General features: G+C 36.8%; 1 protein-coding gene across 3 annotated transcripts in view; it reads right to left on the bottom strand.

Annotated features, from left to right (window-relative positions):
- The window catches only part of LOC123560877 (sortilin-related receptor-like), a 91,264-nt gene that overhangs the window by 31,450 nt on the left and 36,518 nt on the right, over nt 1–23,296 (bottom strand). For all 3 annotated transcript variants that reach the window (XM_053552535.1, XM_053552534.1, XM_053552536.1), the window contains exons 4-9: nt 21,611–21,775; nt 14,419–14,486; nt 9,374–9,560; nt 8,773–8,871; nt 4,770–4,939; nt 3,254–3,452 (exon numbers count right to left, since the gene is read on the bottom strand). In XM_053552535.1, the coding sequence (XP_053408510.1) occupies nt 3,254–3,452; nt 4,770–4,939; nt 8,773–8,871; nt 9,374–9,560; nt 14,419–14,486; nt 21,611–21,775 (888 nt within the window). The remainder of the gene's footprint in view (nt 1–3,253; nt 3,453–4,769; nt 4,940–8,772; nt 8,872–9,373; nt 9,561–14,418; nt 14,487–21,610; nt 21,776–23,296) is intronic.

The raw sequence follows: 23,296 nt of genomic DNA, 5'->3' as shown, positions 1-23,296 counted from the left end.
ACAAGGTTTTTCTATTTTTCAACCTACTGACCTAGTTTTTGACCGAACGTGACCCAGTTATGAATCTGACCTAGATATCATCAAGCTGAACACTCTCACCAATTTTCATGAAGATCCATTGAGAAATATGGCCCCTAGAGACGTCACAAGTTTTTTCTATTTTTAGACCTACTGACCTAGTTTTTGACCGCACGTGACCCAGTTTCGAAATTGATCTAGATATCATCAAGATGAACATTCTGATCAATTTTCATGAAGATCCCATGAAAAATATGGCCTCTAGAGAGGTCACAAAGTTTTTCTATTTTCAGACCTACTGACCTAGTTTTTGACCACACGTGACCCAGTTTCGAAACTGATCTAGATATCATCAAGATGAACATTCTAATCAATTTTCATGAAGATCTCTCGAAAAATATGGCCTCTAGAGAGGTCACAAGGTTTTTCTATTTTTAGATCTACTGACCTAGTTATTGACCACACGTGATCCAGTTTCAAACTTGCACTAGATATCATCAAGGTGAACATTCTGACCAATTTTCATGAAGATCCATTGAGAAATATGGCCTCTAGTGAGGTCACAAGGTTTTTCTATTTTCAGACCTACTGACCTAGTTTTTGACCGCACATGACCAAGTTTCGAACTTGACTTAGATATCATCAAGGTGAACATTCTGACCAATTTTCATAAAGATCCATTGAGAAATATGGCCTCTAGTGAGGTCACAAGGTTTTTCTATTTTTAGACCTACTGACCTAGTTTTTGACCGCACATGACCAAGTTTCGAACTTGACCTAGATATCATCAAGATGAACATTCTGACCAATTTTCATGAAGATCTCATGAAAATTATGGCCTCTAGGGAGGTCACAAGGTTTTTCTATTTTTAGACCTACTGACCTACTGTTTTGGCCGCACACAGGTCTTTTTTTCCCTATAAATCTACCTCCGGTAAAAGGAGGTAATCCCAATGCCAACAAGAGTGCAAGAATGTCACAATATACGCCCGTCACAGCGAATTTTTTTATTCTAGCACCTGTATTTGCAAATGGAATTTTAACTTTGTGGTTGTTTAGTAATAACTAAGTGTTTTGTTTTTCTAAGTCCACAAAAAAACTCCTTACCAGGTAGAGATACCTTAAAATACACCTAAAATTGGAAAGTAACATCTATGTTGTACCACAGAAAAGTGGTCTTGGTTTTTCCCTACGGTCAATTATAAAAAAGTAACAATATAAGTTATTTATAGTAACAACTAAGGGAAGTTAATCTTAAAAAAAAAAAAAAAAAAAAAAAAAAAAAAAAAAAAAAAAAAAATTGTAAGTCCTCACAAAAATCTTTACCAGGTAGAGACTGGTCAAAATACACCTTAAAATTGGATGTAGCATGCATATTGTACTACAGAAAAGTGGTCTCGATTTTTCCCTATGACTAGTAATGAAAAAGTTACAATATAAGCTATTTATAGTAACAACAAAGGGAAGTAATTCGAAAGAAGGGAACTGCGCATGACACTTCGTCTCATGGTGGTGTATAATTGTGTCAAGTTACATCAAAATCCCTCCATGCATGAAGAAGAAATGCTTCGGACAAAGTCATTCTTGTATCTGACCTTTGGCCTCTAAGTGTGACCTTGACCTTAGACCTAGGGACCTGGTTCTTGCGCATGACACTACGTCTCGTGGTGGTGAACATTTGTGCCAAGTTATATCAAAATCCCTCTATGCATGAAGAAGACATGCTCCGGACAAGGTTTTCATTCTTGTATCCTTTGACCTCTAAGTGTGACCTTGACCTTAGACCTAGAACCCTGGTTCTTGCGCACGACACTCCGCCTCATGGTGGTGAACGTTTGTGCCAAGTTATATCAAAATCCCTCTATGCATGAAGAAGAAATGCTCCGGACAAAGTTTTCATTCTTGTATCCTTTGACCTCTAAGTGTGACCTTCACCTTAGACCTAGGGACCTGGTTCTTGCGCATGACACTCCTTCTCATGATGATGAACAATTGTGCCAACTTTCATCAAAATCCCTCTATGCATGAAGAAGATATGCTCCGGACAAAGTTTTCATTCTTGAATTTGACCTTTGACCTCTAAGTGTGACCTTGACCTTAGACCTAGGGACCTGGTTCTTGCGCATGACACTCCGTCTCATGATGGTGAACAACTGTGCCAAGTTTCATCAAAATCCCTTCATGCATGTAGAAGATATGCTCCGGACAAGGTCTGTGGACGCCGCCCGCCCGCCCGCCAACCCGCCCGCCCGCCCGCCCCGCCAGGGGCGTTCCCATAATACGTCCCGTTTTTCAAACGGGCGTATAAAAAGTATGTTTTTTTCCCAAAGTTGAATTTAAAATTCCCAAATGATTATACCTTTTAGGGTTTTTGCTGTTTTAAGATAGTTTTGCTAATTTGTATGTATATTTAGGTAAATTATAATACTGCTGAACAATTACTGAAATGCAATTCATTAATATTTTACACAAAAACACATTTATGTAGATTTTGGCAATTTGCAAATTGTCCCAATTAAGAGAATTTCCGAGAGCATTTTCCCAATTCCACCGGTGTCGGTGGCATTCCCAAATTGATGATAAAAAGGCCTGGCACATGACCCAGTTTTGAACTTGACCTAGAATTTACCAAGATGAACATTCTGACCCATTTTCATAAAGATCTCATGAAAACTGTGACCTCTAGAGATGTCACAAGGAAAAGTTTACGCACGGACGACGGACACTGCGCGATCACAAAAGCTCACCTTGTCACTTCGTAACAGGTGAGCTAAAAAATCAGACATGAACTTTCCAAATATAAGGGCATTCCACTTCATGTTAATGATGTATACCATGTTTCATTCCAGTTGGATGGAAACTTAAGAAGTAGTTGAGTACATACTGTTCTGATGCAACTGTAATATTTCAAAGTCCAAAAATGGACCATAACTCCAAAAATGTTACTTGAACATGAGAGTTTCGATAACATGCATATGTCAGCTTCATGTTGATGATGCATACCAAGTTTCATTTCAATTGCATAAATATACAAGTATGACGGACTAATGGACCAGCTGACAGTTCAAACACTAAAATGCCTCCAGTATCTTCATCACCATGGGCATAAGAACTATTTTACATAATGTGTATTAAAATGTTACTAAGCATATCTTCATAAAGACTGTGAGATTTGTTGCATATATAACTAACATTAAGCCAAGCTGGAGTATGTATATAAGCCAATATGACTTACCACTGAACAGTTTGTTGGGTTGTTATAGAAATCCCTCTCAGGCGCTACAATCAGCTGCCACTCCCCGCCTTTATCGTATGAGATAAGTGACCTCTGATGGTCTGATGAAAGAGTCTTGTTGATGAGCTGTGTTGCAATATAAACACCACGCATCCCAGCAACTTTATGCAAGTCTGCAAACGGCTTGTCCATGTAAAACCTGAGTCAATTAAACATTACACGTTATACTCGCTTCTAGTGCCCTGACAATTTTATCGAACAGTTTAACTTTTACACTTTCCTCTTTCTATCATATATTTCTGGTTAGACAATATAACTCTTTATCTTGAAACATAAAAATGAAATAAACTTTATGTTGAAACTGTGAACCAATAACAAGAGATCTCTAACTCACTGCATTATGTACCAAGCACATCATCCTACAAAAATAAACATAACTAGAGCTATCACTAAAGGTGATGAATGTACCCCCCGCATGCACTGACACAGTACATTGCAATTTGACGCACACAAGATTGCATAATTATGTGGACTGTATGTATATAGACTGTATGTATACAGTATAGTAACAAAAAACAAAGTCCCATAACTATGCAGAATATTTATCTAAAAGAATGTAACATGCACCATGCATAACTAGGGTTGGTATTGATCACTTGTGTGAAGTTTCATTAAATTGTGTTCAAGGGTTCGGAAGATTAGGCGCGCACAAGATTGCATATGCAGACTGTATGTACATAGTATGTTAACAAGAAACAAAGTCCCATAACTCTGCAATTTTTGTCGTTGAAAGAACCTAACATGCCCCATGCACAACTACTGTTGTTACTGACCACTTGTGTGAAGTTTCATTAAATTGTGTCAAGGGTATGAGGAGAGATGGTGTGCACAAGATTGTGTCTATGTATATAGTATAGTTACAAAAAATGTAACTCTGAAATTTTTTTTTCTGAAAGAACCTAACATGCCCCATGCACAACAACTGTTGATACTGATCACTTGTGTGAAGTTTCATTAAATTGTGTCAAGGGGATGATGAGAGATGGTGCACACAAGATTGTGTCTATGTATATAGTATAGTAACAAAAAACAAAGTCCCATAACTCTGCAATTTTTTTTTCTGAAAGAACCTTACATGCCCCATGCACAACTATTGTTGTTACTGATCACTTGTGTGAAGTTTCATTAAATTGTGTCAAGGGGATGAGGAGAGATGGTGCGCACAAGATTGTGTCTATGTATATAGTATAGTAACAAAAAACAAAGTCCCGTAACTCTGCAATTTTTGTTTTTCTGAAAGAACCTAACATGCCCCATGCACAACTACTGTTGTTACTGATCACTTGTGTGAAGTTTCATTAAATTGTGTCAGATGGTGCGCACAAGATTGTGTCTACGGACAGACAGACATACAACCTGAAACCAGTATACCCCGCTTACAACTTTGTTGTCGGGGGGTACAAAAATATTTTATATGGGGGAGCTTAATATATGTCATCTTACAAATTAAAATTACCTGAGCCAACTATTCCTATTGGATCCATTAGGGTTAAAATAGAGTATGTTTTCCAGTGACTGACTAAATTTGGTCCCATTTACATTTGAGATATAGAGATGTGTTGTTAGCTCATCATGGTTTACACACATGAATATCTGATCTTCTGATGCATCAGCCACATAGTAATCCTGTAAGAAAATACCAGTTATCACATAGGTGTGTTGTATGTTTTGATCAGTAAAATAACTTCAGTACTCTGTAAACTAGTGTAGTTAAGGTGACACAATACCTCATAGATTTTTACTGAGCAGAAACAAAAAGTTCTATCTTTAGTAACAGCAACCTTGACCTTGATGCCAGTGACAAGAAAACAAACAGTTCATTTATTTTCAAGAAAGCTATACATGAACTAAGCTTGGTCAAAGTACCCCTTGTCAAAAATGGACATTAAATGACATTAAATTTGCAAAAAAAATCCTTTATATAGTAAGCATTTTATAAGTATTAAGGGCCATAACTAATGCATGTGTTCCTGAAGCAATTTCACTGAATCTTGCAGGGCCAAATTTCCTAATTACAATTAACGTAACAGAGAAAATACCTCAGATGGACAGAAAATTGAATAAATTCACTATGCAAAATATATCTATTAGTGCAAAAGGCCATAAGTCTTGTTTTCTTCAAGCAATCTGTCTGAAACTTAGAAGGCCACATTTTCCTACAGCAGTTAACATATCTACCATGTGTTATTGAAATCCATTAAACCATGTTTGAGATATGACCATGCACAGAAAATTCACTACTTATGTAGTCAATTTAAGTACAAAGGGCCATAAATCTTGTCTTCCTAAGGCAATCCAACTTAATCTTGCAGGGCCGCATTTCTTTATAGCAGTAAACAGTTCTATCATGTTGTTGTTTTTGAAATCCTAAACGGACAAAAAAATGAATAAAAACACTATAAGGGCCATAAATCTTGTCTTCCTGTACCAATCTAAAAGACACTTGCAAGGCCACATTGCCTTATAGTAGTTAACATTTCTACCACATTTTACTGAAATCCTAATTATGTCTGAGATATGACTAGGGATGGACAGAAAATGGAATAAAACTAAAGGTGATTTTGAGAAAAGCGCATGTCTCCCACAACTGCCTAACCATCTGAATAGTAGTATATGAGTCAAAAATGCACCAAGACCTAAACTGCCTTATCAGACTTTCAGTGCTTTGATTATCACTCAACTGCCTTATGAGACTTTCAGTACTTTGATTATCACCCAACTGCCTTTATCAGACTTTCTGTGCTTTGATTATCACTCAACTGCTTTATCAGATTTTCAGTTCTTTGATTATCACTCAACTGCTTTATCAGACTTTTAGTGCTTTGATTATCACTCAACTGCTTTATCAGACTTTCAGAGCTTTGTTTATCAAGTCTCAAGGGCCATAATTCCGAAGTGCTTGGGCCGATTTGGCTAGTTATCGAACTTGGCCGAGGACTTATTGGCAAACACATTTTTGTTCAAGTTAGGTGAAGATCAGATGAGAAATGTTCCACTGAGTGCGGACAAGATTTGTGACAGAGTGACAGACTGACAAACACACACACAGACAGAAGTAAATCAATATGTCTCCCATGGCACTGTGTGGTGTGAGACATAACAACAAATTTGTAAAACATATACATGTACAACAAGAGTGCAAGAATGTCACAATATACGCCCGTCACAGCAAATTTCTTTACTCTAGCACCTGTATTTGCAAATGGAATTTTAATTTTGTGGTAATTTTTGTAATAACTAAGTGTTTTGTTTTTCTTAGTCCACAAAAAAACTCCTTACCAGGTAGAGATACCTTAAAATACACCTAAAATTGGAAAGTAACATCTATGTTGTACCACAGAAAAGTGGTCTTGGTTTTTCCTACGCTCAATTATAAAAAAGTTACAATATAAGTTATTTATAGTAACAACTAAGGGAAGTTAATCTTAAAAAAAAAAAAAAAAAAAAAAAAAAAAAATCAAAAAAAAAAAAATGTAAGTCCTCACAAAAATCTTTACCAGGTAGAGACTGGTCAAAATACACCTCAAAATTGGATGTAGCATGCATGTTGTACTACAGAAAAGTGGCTCGATTTTTCCCTACGACTAGTAATTGAAAAACTTACATATAAGCTATTTATAGTAACAACAAAGGGAAATAATTCTAAAAGGGAACTGCGCATGACACTTCGTCTCATGATGGTGTATAATTGTGCCAAGTTACATCAAAATCCCTCCATGCATGAAGAAGAAATGCTTCGGACAAAGTCATTCTTGTATCTGACCTTTGGCCTCTAAGTGTGACCTTGACCTTAGACCAAGGGACCGGGTTCTTGCGCATGACACTACGTCTCGTGGTGGTGAACATTTGTGCCAAGTTATATCAAAATCCCTATGCTGAAGAAGAAATGCTCCGGACAAGGTTTCATTCTTGTATCCTTTGACCTCTAAGTGTGACCTGACCTTAGCCCTAGAGACCGGGTTCTTGCGCATGACACTCCGCCTCATGGGGGTGAACATTTGTGCCAAGTTATATCAAAATCCCTCTATGCATGAAGAAGAAATGCTCCGGACAAAGTTTTCATTCTTGTATCCTTTGACCTCTAAGTGTGACCTTCACCTTAGACCTAGGGACCTGGTTTCTTGTGCATGACACTCCTTCTCATGATGATGAACAATTGTGCCAACTTTCATCAAAATCCCTCTATGCATGAAGAAGATATGCTCCGGACAAAGTCATTCTTGAATTTGACCTTTGACCTCTAAGTGTGCCCTTTGACCTTAGACCTAGGACCTGGTTCTTGCGCATGACACTCCGTCTCATGATGGTGAAAACTGTGCCAAGTTTCATCAAACCCCTTTCATGCATGTAGAAGATATGCTCCGGACAAGGTCTGTGGACGCCGCCCGCCCACCCGCCCGCCAGGGGCGTTCCCATAATACGTCCCGTTTTTCAAACGGGCGTATAAAAAGGGCCATAAATCTTGTCTAACATGCAATCTGACCAAAACTTGCTGAGTGGCATTTCCCTATAGCAGTTAACATTTCTAACCTGTTTTATTTAAATAGTCCACACCATGTCAGAGAATGGTTTCAGACCACCGATAGACAGGACTATATCCCTTCGCCTTTGGCTGGGGGCAATAAGTCAGCTACCAACTTTAAACAATCCTGCTATGAAGTTTGCCAGTTTCAGGCCCAAGTGTCCTCCAGCTATTGATCTGAAACCATTTTCACTCTAAGGTCATTGTAACCTTGACCTTTGACTTACTTATCCCAAAAATATTAAGGGTCATCTACTTATTAAGGGTCATCTACTTACCACAGGCAATCATCCTAATGAAGTTTTGCAGCTGTTGGTCCAACCATTCTCTACCTATCAATCTAAGACCATTCTCTCCTCAAGTTTACTGACTTTTGACCAACTGATCCCTAACATAATACAGGTGTTGGCAATAATTTTATATCAATTGATAACTGTAGGCCTAAGCTGACTCTTGCTATTGAATGAAATCTATTTTCAGTCTCAGGATCATTGACATTTTGACCTTTGACATAATTACCTAAAGTGGGTCATCTTATAACCACGGATAATCATCCTATAGTTGACAGCTGAAGGTCAAAGACCTCTCCAGGTACTGATAAGGAACTGTTCACCTGGCAATGGCCTTCAACCTACTAACACCATGCAACTGGGGTCATCTGCTGACTACTGGCAATCATCCTATGTAGTCTGACTGTCTTAAGTCTGAGCATTTTACAGTTACGCTCTTGACCTTTGACCTACTAAGCCTACAATAATCTACTTACCAAAGTAGCCCCCAGCATTCTCTAGCTATTCATCATGGTCTACTGACCTATTAACAGATTGACTGCCACACCTGCATGAGCAAAACAATATAACCCCTTCCCTCCATGTTACTTCCGCATTCCATCAAGACTAACAAGCTGGTGAACCATAAAATAAATTACCATACTTACCAGATGTGTTAAATCATGAGGAAACTGGGAATTGTAGAAGCGCCCTCTATAATATGATACATAGATCTGATGAGCAGTACCGGTGCCTCCAAGCAGTCTCTGAAATATACATGAAAACTGTTAATATTCATTCCCTCAATACAATTTAACTCTTGCCAAGCTAAATTTCTATAATGAACTTATCCATCTTTCAATTTGGACAAAACCATTAACTGTTAAAAGGGGTGCACACCAAAAAGATACTGGCTGAATGGTGAACAGTGAAGATTATGATCTGCACTGGTCACAAAAGCAGAATAAATTGCGTCCAGCATATTTAGGGTTAAATATAAGTGAAGTTTTAATCACTTTTCTATCACCAAAACATTTCTTAATAATAACTGTCAAATATAAATGTACATGAAGTGTTAATTACTTGTTCGTTTGTGTTACTGAAACATAAGTTACAATGTATGTGATGCCTTATCAATTATGCTGTGTGGTTAGAAGAGAAATTCTAGCATGATTCCAGTTGTCGTTTAGTTAAACAAAACTAAAGCAAGTAAAGGTATGAAATTGTTCATGGTTGTGTTTGAAGCCTGAAATTATATAAGGAACTCACCAATTTTCTAGTGGCAAACATGTATGGACCTTGGATTTCAAAATCATGAACAAAGGTAAGTAACTCTACTTCATCATTTTCAAAGAAATCGCAGCTCCGAATCACAGTACCAAGATCAGCAGTTGTAAGGCGTAAGATATAGATACATGTACTATTAGTACCATTTTTAGCATACTTTCCATCATCCCTAAAATATAAACAAGAAGGTCATGATGACCCTGGATCGCTCTCCTGAGTAATATGAGCTACATGTTTACTGATGCTAAAATATTAAGAAAGTCAGTAGGTCACATTCATGGTCAATGAAATTCAGTTTTAAAATCCAAATTTAAAGGATGTATCTTAAAAAACAAGAATGTAGGTCAGCAGGTCAAAGTCACAGTCAAGTGCAATCATATTACTTGGGGTCATCAGGTAATTATAATTTAACAAATATTGAAATAAATAATAATATAATAATTCTTGGAAATAGGATCAGATATTTTTTTAAGTATTTTTTTCTATATAACTGACCCCAGGGCAGGGCCTCTTTTAACCCCAGGGGCGTAATTTGAAAAATTTTGGTAGAGGACTACTAGGCAAAGCATCATACTAAATATCAAAAGCCTAGGTCCTGTGGTTTTAGACAAGAAGATTTTTAAAGTTTTTTTCCTATATAAGTCTATATAATACTTTGAACCCCAAGGGCAGGGCCTCTTTTCACCCCGAGGGTACATTCTGAACAATTTTGGTGAAGGACCATAAGACAATGCTACAACCAAATATCAAAGGCAAGTCTTGTGGTTTCAGACAAGAAGATTTTTAAACTTTTTTCCCAATACAAGTCTATGTAAAACTTGGGACCCCTAGGGGGATAGTTTGAACAATCTTGGTAGAGGACCACTAGATGATGCTACAAACCAAATACCAAAGCCCTAGGCCGTGTGGTTTTGTACAAGAAGATTTTCAAAGTTTTCCCTATATAAGTCTATATAAACCATGTGATCCCTGGGGCCGGGTCATATTTGACCCTAGGGTAATATCTTGACAATCTTGAGGACCACTAGATGATGCTACACACCAGATATCAAAGCCCTAGGCCTTGTGGTTTTGGACAAGAAGATTTTTAAAGTTTTTCCTTTCGGTTGCCATGGCAACCAGAGTTCTGCATGGAATTCAATTCTTTGAACAATTCTGAAAGGGGGCCACCCAAAGCACATTCTTGTGAAGTTTGGTGTAAATCTGCCCAGTGGTTTTCAAGAAGAAGATTTTTTTAGAAAGTGTTGACGGACATACAACGGACATTGAGCAGTCACAAAAGCTCACCATGAGCCTTTGGCTCAGGTAAGATAAAAACAAAATCTGTAAAGTAAAAAATAAAATTATTTGCACAAGAGCTGAGCCCATTTACAGAATATATTATTACACTATACAACCAATTTACCGATAAGGGATGTCAAAGGTTTGGTTCATTTTAGTACCATATACTTTTCTCCTCTAATGTTAACATTAAGGGGAATAAACTACCAGACTTAATGGCTTCATTTTATTTATCTGGGAACAACCCAAAGTCAAATCTGGACATGGCAAAACATGTTACACACTGTTAAAACTGAGATTCTAAAACCAACTAGAGCTTTAACAAAAGCTGATCGGTTCCATTATTTAAAGCCTTGTTTGATCAGTTTATAATGGTCATGAATAAAAAGGAAAAAAAAGTTCTTACATAAGTATCAGATTTTATCATCCAGAAATGGTTTAACTGTTGTGGGTGGGGTGGGGTGGGGGGGGGGGTGAAAGTCGAGCATGACCTGTATTTTATAATGTTATACCTGTGTACTAAAACTTACTTCAATCTGTCAAGCCTTTCATGAGTTTTTGTCCGGAAGCCATGAAAACCAGCAGACAGACAAGCTCACTCCTATATACCCACACTCCCCCCAATCTCCCCCCGCAACTTCGTTTTGTGGCGTTATAATGATGGGCCAGTCCATTTTAGAAATATAGCAGGCTAAAGGTTTAACCCTTACTCTGCTAAATTTCTATAATGAACTTGTCCGTCTTTCAATTTGGACAGTATCATTAACTGTTAAAAGGGGTGCACACGAAAAAGATACTGACTGAATTGTGAACACTGCAGATCATGATCAAACTGCATGGATGTGACCACACACCCTGGCAGCCATGTTTTTTTTTCCACAAAACAGAATAATTTGTACCATGTTCATGAGACACCCAAGAAACAGTTGTGTAAAATTAGAGACACTTTTGAGAAAAGCACATGTCTCCCACAACTGCCCTATGAACAAGAGCTGTCACAGGAGACAGCGTGCTAGACTATTTCGATGCTGGATAGTGAAACTGGGCACATCTGAGGAAACTAGAGCTGTCACTGGAGTGTTTAATGACTCTAATTTTGGATGAAGATATTGCACAATAGCCTGAGTCTGTCAAAAATATCAACTAAAGTAATAAGAAGGTAAAGGGTAAAATGTATCAAAACACAATATAAGTATATCCTAAGCAAAAAGGGGCAAATTCATTTTAAAAAAATTGGTGCCAGAGTTATGCAGCTTGTGTCATATAGTGTGGGGGGATGACGTTGAACAACTATTTTAAGTTTGAATCAAATCCATTCATAATAACAGAGACAGAGTGAAAGTGATCAAAACTTCAACCTAAAATTCTAAGTAAAAAGGGGGAATAATTAATGAAAAATTGGTGCCAGAGTTATTGCACCTGCATCATATGGTGTGGGTGATGAAGTTTGAACACCATTTTAAGTTTGAATCAGATCCATTCAGTAATAAAAAGAGACAAAGTGAAAGTGCATCAAAACTTTAATCTAAAATTCTAAGTAAAAAAAGGGAAAATAATTCAGAAAAATTGGGCCCAGAGTTATGCACCTTGTGTCAAAATGATAAGGTAATGGGTGTTAAACAATTGTTTAAGTTTGAATCAGACCATTCAGTAATAACAAAGATAGAGTGAAAGTGCATAAAACTTAAACCTGGGAAATTCTAATAAAAAGGGGAATAATTCATGAAAAATTGTGCCAGAGTTATGCATCTTGTGTCATATGTGTGGGTGATGGGTGCCAACAACTACTTTATGTTTGAATCAAATCCATTCAGTAATAACAGAGGTAGATGAAAGTGCACCAAAAATTAACCGAAATTCTAAGTAAAAAGGGGAATAATTCATGAAAAAATGGTGCCGAAGTTATGCACCTTGTGTCATATGATGTGGGTGATGATGTTTTGAACAATATTTTAAGTCTGAATCAAATCCCTTCAGTAATAACAGAGATAGAGTGAAAGTGCATCAAAACTTTAACCTGAACATCTAAGTGAAAAGGGGGGATAATTCATGAAATACTGGTGCCAGAGTTATGGCCCTTATGTCAGATGATGTGATGATGATGAGGAATAAGTATTTTAAGTCTGAATCAAATCCATCCAGTAATTACAGAGATAAGTTGAAAAAAGAGAAAGTGCACCAAAACTTTAACCAAGGTGGGGACGCGGAAAGATGCCGACGCCGACGCAAGTAGGATAGCTCTCCTTATACTTCGTATAGTCAAGCTAAAAATGACTAGTTTCTCTGGATGGTCTAGATGAGTGGATTCAATTAGATGGTCTGGACGAGTTGATCCAATCAGTAATTCAAGGGCCATAATTCAAAAATGCCTGGGCCGATTTGGCTGGTTAACGAACTTGGCCGAGGTCTTATGGCTAAACACATTTTGTTCAGTTTGGTGAAGATCGGATGAGAAATGTTTGACTTTGAGTGCTGACAAGCTTTGTGACAGACACACAGACAGACACACACACAGACTGGAGTAAATCAATATGTCTCCCACACCATTGTGTGGTGGGAGACATAATCGGGCCAACTGTTGCATACAAGAAGGTTTTTTCAAATTTCCACCATACACATATAGGGAAACAACCCTCACAGCCATGTTTTTATACAAATCAGAATAATATTAATAATCTTGGTAGAGGGTGACACAAGGAATACTTGTGTGAAATTATTTTAAAAACAGGCCAACAGTTTCTGACAAAAATATTTTCAAAGTTTCCACTATGTACCTATCGGCAAAAGTGACCATGCCCTTTGGTGGCCATGTTTTTTGACAAATCGGAATATGAACTCTCTTCGAAGAGAGTTACATTGTGTGAAATTATTTAAAAATCAGACAAACTGTTTACAAGATGTCATTAGAAAATTTTTCTATTTTTAGTTCTGAAAGCCCTTATTCAAACAATTTTGGAAGAAGACCACCCAAAAAACATCTTAGCCAAGTTTCAGAGGAAAAGTGTGGATGGATAGATGATGGCCATTGAGTGATAGCAATAGCTCACCCTGAGCACTTTGTGCTTAAGTGAGCTAAAAATCAGTCTTGGTAAAAATAAACAACCTTGTTTTTGTTTTTCAGTGTATCCTTAATATTTTTCACATTGTAGAAAGAATTTTTGAGTCAAACTTGTAGTCCCCATGTCAACAACTCATTAATACAAAACATAACAAAGCTGCATTTCAAATAAAATCTACATTACACTAAGCCTTCCAGTCAATTAAGAAATGAAGCTATTTATTTTGGTGTTCATGCGAAATGAATGACAGAATAGGATCGGCAAATCCATGAATTGTGCTAGCGATTCATGTTTAATTTGCCGATCCTATTCTGTTGTTCATTTCACATGAACACCGAAATAAATAGCTTCATTTCTTATATTTACGTTATATTTCCTTTCCATTTGTAAACATGATAATATAAATTGCACATAGTTTGTGGCATTTAACATTAAAATCAGCTTCCCGGCCATTCTGTTCAACACATGGAATTACTGCGACATCATCTAAGGAACGTTCTCCCTGACTAAACGTGGACGTTGTCAAAACAGTGGCCGGTTATCACTAAGCTGCGATGACATAAATTTCGCTCCTTTCCTTTTGCTGTTCATACGAAATGAACATCATAATTTTCAATGGAAAAGAATAGGGTGAATGTAAATATTGAAATATCAACTTGTCTGTTGTTATTGTTGCTTTAAACTTACCAGTAAAATGTCCGTACATTACTCTTTATTCCCTGCCATGACTCACCAAAATTTTTGGAGAGGTACAGCTGCAACAGAACAACATATTAAAGTAATATTATGCCTGGTAATTCAACAAATACATTGTGAATAAAATCTGCTTATCATGTTTGATGTCCCGGGAGAGAAATTAATTCACTAGTGTAATAAAGCTTTGACATCAATATCATTTTATAGTATAGGAGACGTTGGTCAAATTTACTTGTTTATAATAGTTACTGATTGCTTTTGAAGAGAGTCTCTAAATAACGCTTCATTTAAATTCCAGGATGAATGGTAAAGCAATATCTGGGCATAGCAAAAAGACTAGCCTGGGAATTCATTGATAGTTTGTACTTGACCTTAAAAACACACCCAAGATCTCAGCATTATTTCCTATATTTAGCTCTAGTCAGGCTGGACATGTGGTTGAGTGTCCAATTACTTAGCCCCATTTGAACAAAATGAAAAGATGGCCTTAAAATGATGCTACAGATCAAGTTTGATGAAGATCCATCTAGGAGTTCATAAGCATTCTAATTTTAGATCTAGCAGCCCTAAAAGGGGCTCGAGTACACCCATTGAACAAATATAAGAGACAGACTTTCCAGCCAGTTGTAACAAAAAAGTAGGAGGAAAATAGGAATAAATGTGGCAAAAAAGTAGGAGAAAAGTAGGGAAAAATCAAGAAATTTGACGAAAAAAGTAAAAGTTCATGTAAGCTACAAACTTTGACAAAAAGAGCTTTTGGGACAAAAAAGGGCTTTTGCACTGGAATCAACAACATTTCAGTTTTGTAATAGAATGCACTAAAGACGCAGCTACAGAATCCAAACTACTTTCATAAACCACAGTATATACCTTTTTGAACACTGACAAAAACACTAAGTGTTAATTTACATTCATTTCGGGTAGGTGCGGCCCCCCCTCCCTCATGGAGAAAATTCTGATTCTGGGATTCAAAAATTGCATTTTTACTACTTCTGATATGAAAAAGTAGGAGTAACAGGAGGTTTTATTGAAAAGTAGGAAAACAAGAGCCATGTTACACATGGCTAATCCCCCCGCCGGGCATATAATAATTGAAGGCTAAAGTTCCTGGCAAGTTAGTGTCTGAAAGTATTAATTTTGGGGAAAGCTTTGAAGAACCTTTTTGTTGCGGCCGCATCAGGGTTTAAGATGTGGAAGAAAGAATAAGTCAGTAGGAGGTGTTTACTGCTAAATTTTATTAATTTTCATGAAAAGTATAGCTATGATGTTTTTCTATATGGCTACTGTAAAAAGAAGGAAGGAAAGCTAACTGGGGAAAAAGATTTCCAGAATGTCACAATATATGTCCATCAAGGCAAATTTCTTTACTCTAGCAGCTGTATTTGCGAATGGAATGTTAATTTTGTGGTTGTTTAGTAATCATTGTAAGTCTTTTTTTTTAAAGTCCACAAAAAAACTCCTTACCAGGTAGAGATACCTTATATATAATAAAATACACCTAAAATTGGAGAGTAACCTAGGGTCAAAAATGTTACAATATAAGATATTTATAGTAACAACTAAAGGAAGTTAATCTTTAAAAAAAAAAAAAGAAAAAAAAAAAAAAAAGTCCACATAAAAATCTTTATCTGTAGAGATTGGTCAAAATACACCTCAAAATTGGATTTAGCATGCTTGTCGTACTACAGAAAAGTGGTCTCGATTTTTCCCTATGACTAGTAATGAAAAAGTTACAATAAAAGGTATTTAAAGTAACAACAAAGGGAAGTAATTCTAAAGGAGGGAACTGCGCATGACTCTTCGTCTCATGATGGTGTATAATCGTGCCAAGTTACATCAAAATCCCTCCATGCATGAAGAAGAAATGCTTCGGACAAAGTCATTCTTGTATCTTGTATTCTTGTATAGGCAAGGTAGAGTTATTGTTCTTTCACACTGCATTTCCTCCCAATGTGTTCTATCAGTGTATGAAGTTTGAAGAAAATCCCTCCAGTACTTTTGGAGTTATGCTCCAGACAAAGATTGTTGCGGACGCATGGACGGACGGACGGAGAGCATTTCTAACATCCCCTTCGCCTTTGGCGGGGGGATAAAAAATAGGAGCACTTTCAAGAAAGTAGGGAAAAGGAGGAAAAGTAAGAAAAAGTAGGAGCACTGGAAAGCCTGAAGAGATGATCTTATAATGATGTCACAGACCGAATGGTTCATAGGAAGTCATACAAAGATTTTCCTATTTATAGCTCCAGCAAAATGCCTTCATTTAAACAAATTTGGAGAGAACCTTACAATGATGTTACAGACCAAAGTTTCTCAAAGATTGATAAAGCAGTTCATGAGAAGAAGTCTTTTGAAGGTTTTTCTATCTTTTAGTGGTAGCAGCCCTTAAATGGGCCAAGTGAACCCGTTTGAACAAATCTGGGAGAGGTCTTTTTAATGATGCTACAGACCAAGTTTGATAAATATTTATCAAGAGGTTCATGAAAAGTTGTTTAAAGGTTTTTAGAATCTTAGCTAAAAGGGGCTAAGCACCCTCCTTTGTGCAATTTGAACGAGGACCTTACAATGATGCAACAGCCCAAATTTGATAAAGATCCATTGAGTGGTTCATGAGAAGAGACCTTTCAAGGAACAGATGTAGTTCCTTATATTATGTTGTTTACAGCACGAGAGTCATCTTAACACCCCAGGGTGTAAGATGGAGTTTTCCAGCACCGGTGAAATCACCATAAATCCCAGTCTGGTATGCAAGAAATTTCTAGCTCTAACCACCCTGAAACAGGACCAGGTGCCCTCATTCAAATAAAACTGAGAGGGGACCTTTCAGTGATGAAACAAACCAAGACTAATGAAGAACCATCAGGAAGTTAATGAGAAACAAGATGTTACAGCTTTTTCAGTTTTTTAATGGCCAGCATTACAATCTGAAGAGGGCATTACAGTGATGCTGCTGACCAAGTTTGATGAAAGATCAAACAAGTGATTCATGAAACAAAGTTGTTTGAAGGTCATTCTAATGACCCCTAAAAGAAAACTGAGGTACCTCATCTGAACAAATTTGACAGAAAATACACAAAATACCCGGTAGTTTAGATCATATTAAATACCACAGCGTGAACAGAAACAGATTTTACTGAGTCATTCAATACTGAATAAATTAATATTTATCTTATATGTATAACATAAAGAACAAAAATATTTTCCTATAAACAACACTGGAGCAATAATATCAAGGGTAGTCCTTTCCATGAGACTGCATGCACGATTTGATGTCAGTCTAAAAAAATCACGAACTAAAAAAACGAAAAAAACAACCACTAAATTATAGCTAAAACCTATTTTTCTGACAGTAAGCATAAAAACTGAATAGACACGACTATGATTGTGTTCTTTTCCTGCAGTTACGAAAATTTTAAAAAAATCAGGAAGTGTATTTTTATCTGTCAGAAGAGGAAATACAATTGAGCCGTGCCATTTGAAAACCAACATAGTGCGTTTGCAACCAGCAAGGATCCAGACCAGCCTGCACATCCGCGCAGTCTGGTCAGGATCCATGCTGTTCGCTAACAGTTTCTCTAATTGCAATGGGCTTTGAAAGCGAACAGCATGGATCCTGACCAGACTGGGCAGATGTGCAGGCTGGTCTGGATCCACGATGGTCGCAAACCCACTATGTTGGTTTTCTCATGGTGCAGCTCAATTTAACAAGGCTGGGTTTTTTTTCTGTTCTATCTTGAAATTGAAAAACATCTCTTTTGATTTTCTGATACTCTGGAAAGAAAACAACTTAGTAACCACTGTAAAAACTTAAAGTACAGTGACTGAATGTTATTTTTTGTGTGTTTTTTAGACAGGTATATACCACAATGAAACGTGCAAATCCATAAAATAGTGCTTGCAATTTTGGATAATTGAAATCATCAACAGGGAAAGAAGGTGAAAAAAACAAATTTTAAATGCATTTATCAACAGGGATAAGAAGCAAACATTTGAAGGATCAGCATTAAATGTATTCATAAACAGGGAAAAGAACTGAACATTTTAACAAGAGATCACAGAGTGATCTTGGCGCCCACCAATGTGCCATTTTTGAGTGTTCCAAATTTCTAGACTTATTGACTAGCTCAAGGTCAAATTTCATTTCCGTACACAACACTGTGCATCGTGGTCCAAATTCGAAAGCTGTAGCTTGAGAAATGTGAAAGTAGGTCACTAGGTCAATGTCAAGGTCAAAGTGTTTCGGTACACAATCCTATGCATGTGGTCTAAATTTGAAGCCTGTAGCTACAGAAATGTGAAAGTAGGTCACTAGGTCAATCTTAAGGTCAAAGTTCATTTCGGTACACAAAACTATGCAAGTGGTCTAAATTTGAAGGCTGTAGCTTATGAAATGTAAAAGTAGGTCACTAGATCAAAATCAAGGTCAGATTTTATTTTGGAATACAAAACTAGGCATGTGGTCCAAATTTGAAGCCTGTACCTTCAAAAATGTGAAAGTAGGTCACTGAGTCAATGTAAAGGTCAAAGTTTGTTTCGGTATACAAAACTATGCATGTGGTCCAAATTTGAAGGCTGTAGCTTGAAAAATGTAAAAGTAGGTCACTAGGTCAAAATCAAGGTCAAATTTTATTTCGGAATACAAAACTACGCATGTGGTCTGAATTTGAAGCCTGTATCTTAAAAATGTGAAAGTAGGTCACTGGGTCAATGTAAAAGTCAAAGTTCATTTCAGTACACAAAACTATGCAAGTGGTCCAAATTTTAAGGCTGTAGCTTGAGAAATGTAAAAGTAGGTCACTAGGTCAAAATCAAGGTCAAATTTTATTTCAGAATACGAAACTATGCATGTGGTCCAAATTTGAAGCCTGTACCTTCAAAAATGTGAAAGTAGGTCACTAGGTCAATGTGAAGGTCAAAGTTTTTTTCAGTACACAAAACTATGCAAGTGGTCCATATTTGAAGGCTGTAGCTTGAGAAATGTGAAAGTAGGTCACTAGGTCAAATCAATGTCAAATTTAATTTTGAAACACGGAACTATGCATATGTCCAAATTTGACGCCTGTACCTTCAAAAATGTGAAAGTAGGTCACTAGGTCAAAATCAAGGTCAACGTTTTTTCCAGTGCACAAAACTATGCATGTGGTCCAAATTTGAAGGCTGTAGCTACAGAAATGTGAAAGAAGGTCACTAGGTCAAAATCAAGGTCAACTCATGTCATGGTTCATCTTGCCACTCAAAAATATACATGTGGTCCAAATTTGAAGGCTGTAGCTACAGAAATGTGAAAGTAGGTCACTAGGTCAAAATCAAGGTCAACTCATGTCAAGGTTCATCTTGCCACTTAAAAATATACATGTGGTCCAAATTTGAATGTTGTAGTTATTGACAAGAACATTTTAAAAGCTTTTCCCTATATAAGTCTATATGAACCATGTGACCCCCGGGGCGGTGCCAATTTTGACCCTAGGGGCATAATTTGAAGAAACTTGGTAGAGAACCACTAGATGATGCTACATTACAAGTATCAAAGCCCTAGGCTTTGTGGTTTGGACAAGAAGATTTTCAAAGTTTTTCCCTATATAAGTCTATGTAAACCATATGACCCCCAGGGCGGGGCCATATTTGACCCTAGGGGTATAATTTGAACAATCTTAGTTGAAGACTACTAGATGATGTCACATACAAAATATCAAAGCCCTAGGCCCTGTGGTTTTGGACAAGAGGTTATTCAAAGTTTTTCCCAATATATTAAGACTATATAAACCATGTGACCCCCAGGGCGGGGTCATATTTGACCCCAGAGAAATAATTTGAATAATTTTGGCAGAGGACCACTAGATGATGCTTCAAACCAAATATCAAAGCCCTAGGCTCTGTGGTTTTGGACAAGAAGGTTTTCAAAGTTTTTCCCTATATAAATCTATGTAAAATATAGAAATAAACAAAGGGCCATAACTCACTCATAAATTGTTGAACCAGTCTGATTTTCAGGGGGACACAACTAGGGTACCAATACATCATACTGACAAAGTTTGGTCAAAATCCCCCCAGTAGTTTCTGAGGAGATGCGATAACGAGAAATTGTTAACGGAAGGACGGAAGGACGGAAGGACGGACGTTGGACCACGGACGCAGAGTGATTTGAATAGCCCACCATCTGATGATGGTGGGCTAAAAATTAGTACTGAATGCATTTGTCAACAGGGCAATGACGTGAGCTTTGTCCTAATTAACATGCACAACATGAGTAAACTACACTGTTGTCCAGCCATAAATATAGAAATAAGTTTTGTTGCAACAGAAATCCACAGTTTTAGATGTAGAAAAACAAAAAATGACCTGCAAGTTCTCCATCTTTACTAATATCAGTCTATCAGATTACAAGTAATTAGAAATAATCTCTTGTACTTCCAAAGTGAGTTCAGAACTCATTTCATAAAATGTTTCAAAACTTTGTTGCCGTAAGAACAACTTTTTAATACGTAATTCTGACAAGTAGTTTCAGATGAGATGTTTAATATTGAAGCAGGGTGATGACGTCGAAAAGTCAGGCTAAAAACTAGAGTAACAGAACTTAAATCTCCATTTACATCAAAATATCAAAAGTTTGTGTGAAATTTCAATCAAATGCATGACCAGGTTTCAGAAATATAAAATGAAATGTCACAAAGATAAATTGTCAAAACAAGTCAAGAGTTGTAGGACCTAGTAGGTAAACATATCTAATGATCCTACAAACATGCTGTAAACCTGCGATGGTTGCACAGATAGGCAGAATGGGACGGTACATGATGGGAAGGGACACAATAGGGACAAATGGAATGGAACTGGACAACTTGTTTCCTATATAGCCAGCACACAATGTTCGGTAGATTTGTTTGTTTGTTTTGGGTTTAACGCCATTTTTCCAACAGTATTTCGGTTATGTAACAGCTGGCAGTTAACCTAACCAATGTTCCTGGATTCTGTACTAGTACAAATCTGTTCTCTGCAAGTAACTGCCAACCTCCCCGCATGAATCAGAGGTGGAGGACGAATGATTTAAGACACAATGTATTTTATCAAATTGTCAGGGAGAACATACACCTCGCCTAGGGCTTGAACACATGACCCTGTGATCCATAGATCTGCACTCTCCCTACTGAGCTAAGCTGGTAGAGCATAATTAGATACCTGACATACATACCATACCATCTCCTGTACTGCTATCATCCATACCAAGCACCAGGCTGTAGTAGCTTTTGTGAAACAAAATTTTGGTTGGTTTAAATGGCACCATCTTTTTAAATATTGTTCTTCCATAATCACGTGTTGTGAAAATAAATCTGCTGTTTTCATCTGCGAATATGTACTGAAATATGACCAAAAACCAACAGTATTATCAACAGTTTTACCCTTCTCAAAACTACTAGTGCTATCTATTGAAGCTTACTCTTAACACTTTCTAATTACATTTAATTTCCCAACAATAATTAAGCTTTTATCTGGTATACATTACAAATTTTTGCTCTTTAATAGTGTATTTTGGTTCACGTGACGTCAGATTTGCCTTGAAGTAGGCACAAATTTTGTGCTTCAGAAAATATAACCAAATCTTCCCCATGTCTGTAATACAGAATACAACATGTACCGTAATAATTCTATTTATAGCCCGGGCGTTTATTAGAAAACTGGTCTGTTCAAAAGTTAGGGATGGGCGAATATTAGAGACAAATCACAACCAATCATTCAAAATTGATGCAACATTTATTTTCGAAAATACTGGTGTCGGCGACTACATGTATGTAATGGTCGCACAGAAATTGATAACGAACGTACTACATCGGTACTTTAAGCGGCAATTAATTAAATACGACTAGTGTTTCCTTATGGCTTTCCAAAGTGAAAAGAATGAAGGACTAGGCGGTTTCTATGATTTACAAGAGGCCAGATACACAAGATATAAATTTAAACAACAGCCTATTAAAGATCAAATGCCTCGAATCCAGTATTGATTAAATTTCCCTTGCGGTACCCCTGTCTCGAAATGCCAGACTAGTGACGTGACGTAATTAAGAAAAGCGCGCGCCTTTGCATAAGCACATCTTTACCTGGGTCAATACACAGTACATGTAGTATACGGCGGTATGTGTGTTAGTGTCAGTAAAAGCAGCCATAAAAGGTTTTCATGTTTCTAAAAATCATCATTCTATCGGAACTATACTGACATGCATGTCTGAACATGGGGGCATTGAAATACCGTGTACATATAAAATATACGGAATTAAAGATAAGAAAAGAGAAGTGCGATCTCACATCAGAATGGAAATAAGAAAATTCGCTGTTTAAACAATTAAAAGGTAGGATTATTTTCATTGGATTTATAGGATGGGCGCTTATTAGATAACATCGTATTTTTGATTTTTTCCGAAAAAAATGGCCGTTTTTTCCCCGAAAAGTCGGGAGTGGGCGCTTATTAGAGCATGGGCTATAAATAGAATTATTACGGTATATTTTATATAAAAACAGTTTTCTGAGAAAAGAGATTTTCACCATTACTGACCTCATAATTATCACATATCACATCAAATTCAAAGCATGAGAAAACATAAGACTAGCTCTATTTACTTCAATTTTAAGCATGAATGATTACAAATGTTATATAGAAAATGATTTCAGTTTATTATTAATTCATATATATTTACAAGCTTGTTTGGTTTAACATAAAAAAAGTGTTGCATTGTGAAATCATTTTTCTTTCCTCAGCATAACCCTTGTTTCTGCAAAAAATGGGTATTTAATGGGGACATGAATTTGTATCTTTTACATTCATTGCCAGTAAGTACTGACCCTGGTACTTGTTAATCTTCGCCAAATTTTTTGGATATTTTTC

The sequence above is a fragment of the Mercenaria mercenaria genome, chromosome 10 (genome assembly GCF_021730395.1).
Source record: "Mercenaria mercenaria strain notata chromosome 10, MADL_Memer_1, whole genome shotgun sequence".
Classification (NCBI taxonomy): Eukaryota; Metazoa; Mollusca; class Bivalvia; order Venerida; family Veneridae; genus Mercenaria; species Mercenaria mercenaria.
This window is presented reverse-complemented; position numbering and strand designations above follow the sequence as displayed.